The sequence below is a fragment of the Pteropus alecto genome, unplaced genomic scaffold (assembly GCF_000325575.1).
Source record: "Pteropus alecto unplaced genomic scaffold, ASM32557v1 scaffold118, whole genome shotgun sequence".
Taxonomy (NCBI): Eukaryota; Metazoa; Chordata; class Mammalia; order Chiroptera; family Pteropodidae; genus Pteropus; species Pteropus alecto.
The window spans coordinates 489880-501860 of record NW_006440654.1 but is presented as its reverse complement, the minus strand read 5'-3'; the positions used below and the strand labels follow the sequence as shown (position 1 = coordinate 501860).

The 11981-nt window shown below is 60.9% G+C and overlaps 2 protein-coding genes across 2 annotated transcripts in view; both read left to right on the top strand.

The window, feature by feature from the left end:
* The window catches only part of MOV10L1 (Mov10 RISC complex RNA helicase like 1), a 47528-nt gene extending 39949 nt beyond the window's left edge, over window positions 1-7579 (top strand). The window contains exons 22-26 of the mRNA XM_015594004.1: window positions 427-600; window positions 4412-4561; window positions 6539-6646; window positions 7239-7376; window positions 7484-7579. Of these exons, the coding sequence (XP_015449490.1) occupies window positions 427-600; window positions 4412-4561; window positions 6539-6646; window positions 7239-7376; window positions 7484-7579 (666 nt within the window). The remainder of the gene's footprint in view (window positions 1-426; window positions 601-4411; window positions 4562-6538; window positions 6647-7238; window positions 7377-7483) is intronic.
* A 2846-nt stretch (window positions 7580-10425) lies between these two features.
* The window catches only part of PANX2 (pannexin 2), a 10376-nt gene continuing 8820 nt past the window's right edge, over window positions 10426-11981 (top strand). Inside the window, 2 exon segments of the mRNA XM_015594003.2 lie at window positions 10426-10565; window positions 11476-11773. Of these exon segments, the coding sequence (XP_015449489.2) occupies window positions 10426-10565; window positions 11476-11773 (438 nt within the window).

The following is an 11981-nucleotide window of genomic DNA, read 5'->3' as shown; positions in this document are numbered from 1 at the left end:
CCTCGTGGACTTGCCCAGCCAAGCAGAGGCAGGAAAGGAATGTGTCAGTGGCAGCCGTCAGCAGGGTGCCAGCCAGACCCTGGGGCCGGGGCGCCGTGCCACCCATGCCTCCTGCAGCTGAGCTGAGCCCGGACTCCCAGGCCGCTCGCAGCCAGGCCCGCAGCTGGCCCCCAGGGCTCCTGCGGGACTCCTGGCTCCCGCATGCGCACCGTGCCTGTTGGAATGGACCCTTCCTTCGTCCAGAAAGTCACCTGAGGCTCCCCAATCACTTTGTACTCAGGTGGAAGACTCCGGGCCAGGAGAGGAAGGGTGTCCCTGGGGCGAGGGGCTCTCGGCCCGTGCACCCTCTGAGCCAGAGGCACCCGGCGTCCGGCACGGTCAGCTGCGCACGCTGACTGCGGCCTTGCGCCTGCTCTCGCCCCGCAGGTCACGAAGCTGGTGAAGAACTACAGGTCTCACGCGGCACTGCTGGCCCTGCCCTCTAGACTCTTCTACCACCGCGAGCTGCAGGTCTGCGCAGACCCCCGGGTGGTGACCGCCTTGCTGGGCTGGGAGAAGCTGCCGAGGAAGGGCTTCCCCCTGGTCTTCCATGGCGTGAGGGTGAGTTGGCCGCTGCGCCTGCTCCCGGCGCTGACCCTCGGGGCTGTGGACAGGCTCGTTGCCACCAGTTCAGTGGTGTTAGCAAGTGCCTGTGGCTGGACAACGCCCTGCTCTTTCCCAGGAGTAAGGCCAGGAAGGAGAGGCCTCTGCCCCCTCTCCCACACCCCCAGACCAGCCCTTCTGCTCAGTGATCCCACAGAGAAAGGGCCTGGACGATGCTGGCCTAGAGTAGGCCTCGCGGGCATCACAGGTCACGGAGACTCATTGAAGAGCTGGTAGGAAGGCGGGCGGGGGGCGGGGCACAGACCAATGGACCCAGGGGCGCTGGGCAGCAGCACAGTGCCCACCACTCTGCGGTCAGGGTCACGTGACAGGGCAGCAGGACCAGAGCCCCCTCCCCAACGCGGCCTCATGGGGCGGGGCAGCAGGACAGCTCAGGAATTGGCTGTCAGAACCAAAAGTCAAACGTTTTGTCAACACCCTCAGGTTCTCATCCAAGTTGGGGTGCCCCCAACTCCAGGGCAGGAGAAGCTAGCACAGGCACCCCTGAAGTCTGCCCCTCTCTGCAGCCTGCCTCCTGGGGCGGCACCAGCTGAAGTGTACTTCTGGGCTCCTGCTTTGTGGGAGACGTGGTGGTATGCATGAGTGTGGCTGGGGTGCCTTCCCTTGGGATTTGGTAGCCACACATCTGACAACACAGTCCTCTCGGCACAAAGCCTCCGAGGACACTCGTCCCCTGCGCTGCCCTTGGCCTGTCCTCAGACGTTTCCTTGTGTGTTAGACAGACTGGGGGAGCCGGGGTGGGGAGAGGCCAGAGGTCCGCCAAGTCTCTAGAGGCCAGGCCAAGGGATGTGGAGTGACCAGGGAGCACTGCTTGAGCGTATGGGCTGAGGGTGCACGGAGAGACGTGGGCAGTGAGGTCAGTGCTGCCCACGTTGACACGTGTATCTCCTGCCATCTGCGAAGTCTTAGCCGGTTTCTCGTGAGGAACGGCCTGCAGATTGCAGCAGTCAAGGGCACGGTGCTGTGGGATAAAGTGCGGTGCACAGGCCTGGGCCCAGGGAGCAGCCGCGGCCGCGCCCGGGAGCCCGCTGGGCTGCGCTGGGCTCCGTGCCGGCCCTCAGGATGCGATGCGGGCGCCACACCAGCACAGAGCCCACGGTCCCCTCCCACCCTATGAGCAAAGGGGGTTTTATCACAGTTGCTGACATCTACACGCTCGCCCTTGGCTCCCCGGGCCACTTCAGCCCCTGGGGTACGAAATCAGTGCCCTGTCACCTTACTGGCAGCCCCTCCCCCAGGAAGCTCGTCCTCTGGCTCGCTGCTCTGTCCCAGTGCCCAGCACAGGGGCGCAGGGGGAGGAGCCGCAGGGCAGCCCCAGGAGGCCGAGGTAGCTGTGGCTGGGACCACCCCTCCCCTGGGCCCCCCACCAGCACGGCAGATGCTGTGCCTGGCCCTGGCCACAGGTGCTGGTCTGGCTGCTCCTCCAGCCAGCGTGGCCTGAGGAAGCCCTGGGCGTGGCCACCGTCCTTCACAGGACACTGTGCCGCCTCCAGGCCAGGAGGAAAAGCAACCGCGGACGACAGTTTCCTCCTGAGTCTCCTGCTTCGTTAGTTCAGCTTCGTTGGTCGTCCCTCACCGTCTGTTTTCGTCCCGCTTTTCCCACCCTCTCAGCAGACGGGCACGGTGACAGCAGCGTCCCTCACAGGCAGCTCTGCTTTCCACACGTCTTCATGGCTTCTAGACACGTGACTTCCTCCTCCTCTCCTCGCGATCCAAGGCTTACAGAGACGTGTCTTCCTTAACTTCCAAGTGGCTGAGAGCATTTGGGCTCCTCTTTTTTATTTCGAGTGTTTTTTAGGTGGTGATCAAGAGCTGTGGCCTGTGAACTCTCAGCTTTAAACATTTGTGTTCGTCTCATCAGTTTTGGTAAACGTTCTGAGGACATACGAAAAAAATTTATATTCTGTACCTGGGAGTTATAAGTTCCCTGTACATTTTTAAAAGAAATTGGCGGAGTCTGTCACATGGCAGCTCCGTCCTGACCTAGCTGTTGTCCGCTGGGCGCGAGTGGCAGGGCGCGGGGAAGGCCCACGGTGCCGGCCCTTTTTTATCAAATTCTCTTTGAATTTCGGCTGGTTTTTGCTTGATGTAGTCAACTAGTGTGCTGCTTCGCGTGGACACGGTTCCGATTGTTTTATCTTCCTCTTCATACGACGCCCTTCCATGCCGCCTCGCGGTTTTTGCTTGAAGTTCCGCCGTGTAGTAATACGATGTTGCCACTCCGATTTTCTTCTTACCCGGCGCCTCTTTGCCCTGCTTTTATTTTCTTTATCATTTTACTTAGGTGTGTTTCTTAGAAGCAGCGAGTGTTTTATGTAATCCAATTAAGAGTCTCTGCTTTTAATGAGATGTGACTCAAATCTACAGTCATCTAACTTCATACCTTCATCTTTTATTACTTGTTTCTTTCATTTCCTTATTTCTTGTATTTGTTTGCTTGATATTCACTGAATTTTTCTCCTCAGTGTAGAAGTTCTGACGTGAGCTTCTATCACATTGGTCTGTTTTTTAGTGGTCTCGACCTTTTATCATAAATCCAAGGGGTAGATCACGTACAGCTTAACAACAGCAGACACACCCTGGAAATTAGCGTGTTCTTACTGCTTTATCTGGTGTACGCTTTTTTAAATTGTAGTAAAACACGCGTACAAAATTTATTATGTTAGTCACTTTGCATATATAGTCAGTGGTATCGATATTCACGTCATTTTGCAACCAAGTTTTACAGCTTTCTGCCTCCCAAACCGAGACTCTGTCCCTGTAAACACTGACCCCTCCCCAGCCCCGTCTGGCCTCCTCTTCTGTCTCATGCCTCTGACTCCCCGGTCCTCGTCTACGCGGACCCCACAGCACTGTCCTTCTGTGACTGGCTTTTCGCACTGGGCCTGGTGTCCCCAAGGTCCAGCATGTTGGAGCAGGTGTCAGAACGTCTTTCTTCAAGCTGAGGTGTCCCTCTGTGTGGGCGGAGTGCATTTTCTCCGCTCCTCCCCCAGTGGACGCCCGGCTGCTCCCACCTTTGTCTGCCGTGGACGGCGCTGCCATGACCCTGGCCATACAGGTGTCGGTCAGGGTCACTTCCTTTGGGTTGGACACCAGAAGTGCACTGCTGGGGAGCACGGGAACCCTGTTTCTGAGTCTTTGAGAAACACCGCGCTGTTCTCCGCGGCGACGGCAGCAGTGCGTGAAGGTGCAGCCCCTGCACACCCTCGCCGGCACTGCCATCCCCGGGGCTTTTCTGATGGGAGCCGTCCTGTGGGTGTGAGGCGGGATCTCAGGGTTTTCATTTACAGCGCCCAGTGGCGGTGGTGGCGAGCCCTCTGCGTGTGCCCACTGGCCGTCCGCATGTCTTCTCTCCTGACTGAGGGGAGAGGGGGCCCACACCTGCATGCGGGGGCGCAGGGGCCTGCGTGAGCGGCCGTGCCGCAGCCACCTGGGTTGAGCGCAGCTGGCCGGCCACCTGTCGCCGTGCGGTCAGCCCTGCACGGCCCTGCCTCTGGGCTCGGCCGCCACCCCCTGTCCTGGCATCAGCTTTGGTCCTGCACGTGCGCAGTGCACACGAGCCCCGCTGACTTTGCACCCCTGTGTCAGCGGTCCCCCACGTGGCACTCCCCGCCAGCCCTGCTCCCCGCCTGCCTCGTTCTGCCAGTTCCTAGCGCCCACTTTGCTCCAACAGCCCCGAACCAGCATCTCCTGAGCAGTTGTGGCTTTGTGACGGACAAGCCACTCTCCTGTCTCCCCACAAACTCAGGGCAACGAAGCTCGGGAAGGGAGAAGCCCATCATGGTTCAACCCGGCCGAAGCCGTCCAGGTCATGCGCTACTGCTGCCTGCTGGCCAGGAGCGTCTCCAGCCAGGTGTCCGCGAGCGACATCGGTGTGATCACGCCCTACCGGAAGCAGGTGTGGACCCGCTCCAGCGAGCTCGCTTGTGCTTCCTCATCCACAGGGCCACAGAAGGGAAGTGCACACAAGCTCCCGAAGCAGCACCTGGCCCCTCGTGTCACCTTCCCCTCCTCCTGCCCCTGCGTCCCAGTCCCAGCGGGGCTCCCACTGGCCTGCCCCTCCGTCTGCAGTGTGGGAACGTCACCTCCCCTGGTGATAGGATGCTGTGGGCGGGGCCCCCTCTGCTTGCTGTGTTCTCTTGGTGGCACATTTCCCGCCTGCTGCCCTGTCGGGGGCTGGCCACTTCTGCCCCACCTCCCGTGTCTACAGACAAACACTTGCTCGTGCCCGCTCCCGGCAGCCGTGCCGGGCGTGGGGTAGGGGCAGTGCGGGGCTCCGCTGGCGTCAGGGATTCGAGAGTCGTTTCCGCGTTCAGCGGCCTTTTCCTCGTGTTCTCAGGACCTGTTCGCGTCCACCGCCACCTTCGGTTGCACCTGAGTGTGTGTGTGCTCAGCAGTGTGCTTTCGCAGTTGACTTCCTGCGTCCAGGCCCTTGGTGGTTGTGTGTGCAGAGTGGTCTCTGTGTGCGCGTGCACGTGCATGCGTGCGTCTGATCGCACGGCTCAGTCGTTCCTTTTATAGTCTGTGCTTTCCATTTTTGTCTGCGGAGCCCTTCCCCGCCCTGAATTCAGGCCGTTTTCCCCCTTTTTTCCCAAAGTTTTGAATCCACTTCTCACCGTTCGACCTTCGATCCACCTGGGTTTGTTTGGGGTGTGGGTGGAGATCGGGGTCTAACCTGACTGTCCACTGTGTGGTCAGATGATGACAAGGCTGCCCGCTCTCCCTGCCTGGCGCCTGTCCCTGCCACACACACAGGCCTGGCCTCGGCTCTGCCTCCTGCTCCACGGGCGTCCGGCAGGACCACAGGCTCAGTCACCGACACTGCTGAGGTGACACCTGGATCCGAGTTCCTCGTAGCCAGTCTTCCTATCTCTTCTCCTGATTCTTAACTCCTCGCTCTTGTGAATTTAGGAATTCCAGCTTTTATCAGAAAAGTGTGTTTTCCTTCTGAATTGGAGTTTCCTGAATTGGGGTTCTGCTGCTTGCCCTCGTTGTTTGAAGGCATCACCCCACCATCTTGTGGCCTGTCCCGTGCCCGGGCGCCTGCCCTCTGTCCGACTGCGGGTGGCTTTCACGTCTGCTCGACAGCCGAGACATGTCCCCTTTCTTCTCGACATGCAGCTGGACCGCAGTGTACGCTGTGCTTTCTGTCCCCTGTCGGGACCATGTGCCTGGCCTGCACAGGTGCCCCATCCTGGGCTGCAGCTGCTGGTGGACATGTGTCCACCAAGTCTCTGAGCCCACTGTCTGGCAGCCTCTGGGCACCTTCCCTTGGTGCCCCCCCACCCCCCGTACCCCGCTGCTGAGGACTCTCGGTTTCTCCCACTGCTGAGCTGCTTTTCAATGCTGTGTTCTTTGTTCCAAGACTTGACACTGGCTGTTTCTAGAAGCACCCAGCCAAGACCTTGGTCTCCGGAGACTGAGACACTCCCGGTCTCAGCCCTCCCACAGCTCTGGGCCACTCCCTCCCTCTTCTTGGCTCCTGGGCCACTTTTGGCACCAGCTGTGCACCTCCTGGCTGTCCATCATGGTGACACTTGGTGCACAGCCTCTCCAGGCTGCTGTTGTGGGGAAGGCTCCAGTCCTTGGGGAGGGGGAGTCCCCTAAAGGGGCCTCTGCCATCCCTCCTCCACCCCTGCCCCTAGGGAGGCGCTCTGGAGCCCGCCCAGCAGCCAGTGTCCTCGCTGTGTCCTGCCAGGTACTGCTCCTCCACCCCATGCACACCCCCTGAAGTCGGCATCTGGGTTCCCATCACCTCAGACATGAGGTAGCCTGGTCTGGGACTGACCAGTCCATTGGCCACTGCTCAATTATGCTGTGGGCTGTCAACCAATAGTCAGATTTTTGAAACTATCATCTTTTTACCTGCTCCGAGGTGGAGAAAATCAGAATCCTTTTGAGAAACGTGGAGCTGGCGGACATCAAAGTGGGGTCGGTGGAGGAGTTCCAGGGGCAGGAGCACCTGGCCATCATCATCTCGGCCGTACGTGTCCCGTCCTGGGGGGATGGCAGCGTCTGGGCCACCGTGGGTCAGTGGGCTCCTGGCCCATTCAGGTAGAAAGTGGCAGGGGTGTCACAGAAACGCGGGCGCGGGGTGGCAACTGCCAGCCCCGGGCCTCCCCGCCAGCTGTGGCTCCGGGGCCCTTTCAAAAGTAACCCAAAGGTCAGCGGACAGGAAGGGGAGGAAAAGGGACCCAGCAAGAGGTGGCAAACGTCCCGGGGGTGGGGGGGGACAGAGGTGGGGAGAAGAGAGGAAATGGAGAGCAGTGGGGGGCGGGTCAGAGGCGAGGCTTCCACCGAAAACTAAGCTGTCACATCTCCACTCTTCACGTGTAAATTATCCTTATCGAACAGAATGTCAGTTGCAAATAAGTTTTAAAAATTCAGGCAGGAAAAGGAAAATCACCTAAAGCCCTGCACTGGGAGGCCCGCCCCTCCCCCACCCACTGCTTTTCTCTTTCCAACCAAAAATGAGGTCCCACCAACGCTGAATGTTACTAAGCGCTTTTTTATATCAAGTTTCTTTATCTGCCAAAAAACTTGAAATATTGTATTTATTAATCTTTGTGTTTTAGGTTCGGTCCAATGAAGATAGATTTGAAGATGACAGATATTTTTTGGGTTTCTTGTCCAACTCAAAAAGATTCAACGTTGCCATCACCAGACCCAAAGCTTTGCTGATTGTGCTGGGGAACCCTCACGTTCTCGTCAGAGTGAGCCATCCCCCCACGCACCCCTCATCCTGTGGGCCCGGGTCTCTGAGGAGGGTGGGGCCTGGGGGGCGGGGCGGGGGTGGCTCTGAGGCCCTTGTGTCTGCCAGGACCCCTGCTTCGGTGCGCTGCTGGAGTACAGCGTGACGAATGGCGTGTATACGGGCTGTGACCTGCCACCGGAGCTGCAGAGCCTGCAGAAGTGAGCCCCCCCCCCCATGCATGTCCCCCAGGACAGCCAACCCTGCCCCTCCCTCCCCGCTGCCGCCCTTGGCTCCACGGGGAGGAGCGGGTCCTGCTCCCGTGCGGGCCCACTCCTGGAACGCTGTCACGGTTGGGTTACCCTTCCCTGCCCAGGTTACACAGGCCAACACAGGCACCCTGTGAAAGCCACACTGCAGAGAAGGCATGCCCAGCACGCCACCGTGCGCCCCGGCCCCTGCGGGGACCCCAGCTCACGCCCCGCCTCTCCACTTCTCCCCCTCTCAGATGAGGCTGGAACGTGGCTGGGTCCAGAGACCAGGGAAGACTGTGGGAGCCCTGCGGATCGGCTGAGGCTGCACGTCGTATCCCGCAGATCGCAGCCCGGAGTGGCTGGCCTCCTGGTGCAGCCTCGGCCGCGAGCAGGGGGACCGCGTGGCCGGTCGGCGGCTGCTTACGCTGCGTCAGCTCCGCACGCCAGCCTGTTCCTGCGTTGCACCCATCACCAAAATAAACGCTCCAGTGGGACACCCAGCATGGCTTTCCACCTCAATGCGCCAGGTCAGGGGGGCGGGGGTACAGTTAGCTTTCACGTGGCCTCTGACGCCTGCTGGGCCCACGTCCTCCCCAGGTGTGGGGCCAGCGCTCATGCCGAACATTGGCCATGCAATGCCCAGGGCTCACGGGCTCGGCCGAGGCTGGCAGCTGGTGTCACAGCCCCACGTGTCCCCTCTGGCCAGGTGCCCAGTACAGGTGCGTTGAGCATTGCGGCAGAGGGACCGGGGCCTGGGCAGGGCAGAGCGAGCCCATGTCTCACAAACCACAGAAAGCAGCCTCGGGGGGCAACAGTCTGAGTCGGTGGCAGGTCCATCCGGGTGACAAGACTGGGGCAGGGCGGCTCAGGACCCTCGGCTCCTCACAGCTGCAGACACGGCCCCACAGCAGGCTTCCTCATGGGGCCAGCCTCCTCTGCTCAGGAAGCAGAAGTCACTTGTCCAAAGAACTCTGGGAACCGCCAGGGCCACACAGCTTTGCTCTCGAGACCTGTGGACGGCCCTCGAGCACGTCACTGGGAGGGAAGCATTTCCCGCCCCTGACTCCTCCCGCAGGCTGCTTCTGGCACTGGTGTTGGGAGCGTGTGACCGCTTCCTCCAGGAAGGCCCCTGGGGTGGCAGGGCGAGCGTGCAGGCCCAGGCGGAGCCCCTGGCACTGCGTTAGCCATGGTGAGGGAGAAATGCAGAGCCCGTCGGAGCCCAAGACCTTCTTGTGGGCCCCACGAGGAACCAGGACGGGGTGCGTGCGCTGTGAAGGGGCGAGGCCCTCCGCCAGCCGCTGGGAATGCTGCTAGCACCGCCTCCCCGGTTTACAGTTGGGGAAACCGAGGTTCCAGTGCCCCAGCCCTGAGCCTACACTGGTCCCCAGCCTCAGGGTTGGGGCTCTCCTGACTGCAGACACCCCACGAACAGCTATTGTGAGTCGGTTGGCAGTGGAGGGGCTGGACGTGAAGAGGCCTGGCCCTGGTGCTCCAGGAAACGTGCCTCGTGCACAGCTGTGCCTGTCCCGGGATGTGCCTGGGTCCCGGGTCACCTTGTGCCCCCTCAGGCAGTCTCAGCGGAAGGCAACTCAGGAAGTGCGGTCACACTTGGCCGTGTGACCCGCCGCGTCGGGCGCACACTGCAGAGCTGTCTGGCCGTGGATTCGAGCCTGGACAGGTTCTCCAAGGCCAAGGGCTGAGGGCAGCCAGAGGCTCCAATGCGCACGGTGCGCCTGGCGATTTGTGGAGCAGGGGACGGGGACAAGGGAGCCAGCTCCTCGGTGCTGAGGTGGTCCAGGCTCCTGTGACAGACCGCGGCCAGCCCTGCCGCAGGGACAGACTCCTGCCTCAGCCTCTGGCGGGAGGCACGGTAGGAAGAGGCTGGTGTGAGTGTCCTGGGCCTCGGCTGCTTTCCAGAAGCTTCTCCAGAGACATGCAGCGTGGGTTCCCAACCCACTCCTGGGAATGGCGGGGCTGGAAGGGAAGCCCTTCCATGGAGAGGCAGCCCGCTGAGTCCGGCAGAGCTGGTGTGGGTCCCCTTACCCTGCCCGCCAGGTGTCGTGGGGCTCTGCTGCCACCCCAGAAGTGTCCATACCTACTCGGCGCTGCACGGGGCCCAGCCGACCCAGCTCTGGGCCCTGCTCTGATGTGGGAGATGGCGACAGGCCCGGGGCCTCCGTCACTGCCAGCGCCAGGACGACAGCAGTCCCTGCAGGCAGCAAGGGGCTGGGCTGGGGTCCATGGTGGGCGGTGTCCCAAGACAAGACACCTTGGCAGTGATCCAGAGGTGTGTCCAGTGGTGGGAGGCCGGGACACTCTGGAGGACTTGGTGCTCCTGTGGAGCCTCTTGGAACCGCTCGATGACAATTGGATGAGAGGGCCTGGCGGCTGGCCACACAGGTCTGCCAACCACAGGAGCAGGTGCACAGGACACCTGGGAAGCAGGGGTGAAGGTTTCCTGCAGGCAGGTGCAGCCTGCATGGGGCTAACGTTTGGCTTGGAGATCCCCTAAATGAAGCCTGAAAACTGTTCGAAACCGCCACTCATTTGTAGGTTGTCTGAAACTGCCCTCCACGCTGTGTGAAGCGTCCGTCCCGACACAGTGCACGTGCTGCCGGCAGAACGTGACAGCAGCCTTTCCGGTGCGCCCAGTGGGATCACAATGCCATTGCAATGTGACGCTCACCCTGGGCCACTTAGCCACTCACCCTCCCCAGCCGGAACCTTAGCGGGCCCTCCTCCCCTAGAGCCTCCCGTAGAATCTCAGCCCAACGAGACGTTACAGACAGTGGTTCTCATCTAGGCCACACAGCAGCCATGAGCCTGTCCCCATCCACAGCCCTGCAGAGCCCAGTGAAGCGCTGGCTGTACCAGCAGGGCACGGCCACCACTGTGCTCCCTGTGCCAGAGGGGGAGGGGCACACGGGGACAGAGCTCCTGGCCAACCTGGGACGAAGGTGTGGGCTGACACCACCCTTTACTGGTGTCAGCCATCGAAAGGAGGGATTGCTGCCCCTCCAAATGCGCGTGTGTGGAGGTGGACGGGCGTTTTAACTCGCGAGGCCACGTGGCAGAATCTGGTGACCAGAATTTTATCTGGACTGCTCTTCCTACATTCACCGTAAATACGCAACCAAAATGACACACGATTGCAAATTTTCACAAAGAACCAAACAGGAAGCAATGTGAGCTGGGAAAGCTCTAGTCAACGAGCTGTCCGTCTTCAGGGCAGACTGTCATTCAGGGCTGGGCAAGGCCGGCCCCTCACTGCCTTTTTTTCTGTTTTTATCTTCATAGATAAAAGAGTAAAACTTGCTCACCAAAGAAAGAGATGGGAATAAAAGTTTCGTGATAGCCCCTCTTTCGAAACCCTTCCATGTGGCAAAAGCCATGTGTTCATGTCAGACAGGGTCCTCCAGTGCGGCCGGCCCCCTGAGGCGGATTTGAGAACTGTCCCTCCAGTCTGGGCTTTGCAGTATGAGGACTGCTGGTGTCACCCTGTCTTCTGCTCCTCCCCCCTTCTTCTGGGGAGGGGGACAAGGGAGCGAGGACCAAGCTGGGGGTCTCTGCAAGATTCAAGCCCTTGTCCCGGGTGTCACCGAGGACCTCTGCTTGCACTCTGGTCCCCACACCCACGCCCCTCCCTGGAAGTGAGGACAGCATCCGAGGTGGCTGCCACAGTGGGGGTGGCGAGGCTGCAGGACTTGGGGTCCAGGCCTCAGCTCTGCCAGGGGCCCCTTCTGTCGCTCTCCACCATGCCGTTGGGAGGAGAACTGCCCGACGCTCCCCAGAGCGCACAGTGCCACATGGACCCGTCCCCCACAGCTTGCCCTAAGCACCCAGCATGTTCCAGAGGCACCTCTGCAGGCCACGTGGCGGCCATCTGTGCTCTCTGCACCACAATAACGGGCCACAACGCATCACAGGACTCGGGGCCTTTGCGGAGAAACTGACAAACCAAGGCAACGGGGCCTTCGCAGAGAAGGAGCTTCGTTCACGGCAGGACATGGAGGACGCCCGGGTGGGCGGGGACTGGCTGCTCTCCGCCGGGCCGCAGCACAGATTCCAGCCCCCCGGCGAGGGGGTGGCCACGGCGACCCCCGCGTTCCAGCTGGATTTCCTTTTCGGAAACTTGACCAAGTCCTTTCAAAACGCATGTGGGAACGTGAGGGTCGTGAATTCCAAAGGCGCCATGGAAAAGGAGTAGAGGGGCCGGTCCCCCACGTGTTTGGCACACGGCCAAGCCACGGGCACGAAGGCCTGGCAAAGGGACTGACTGCTGCACAGGGGCCGTGGCGCTTGGCGGTGCTGGGAAAACCAGCTCACTTTACGGAGAGAGGCCACGCTGCGTCCTGCCCCGGGCGGTCTTCCTG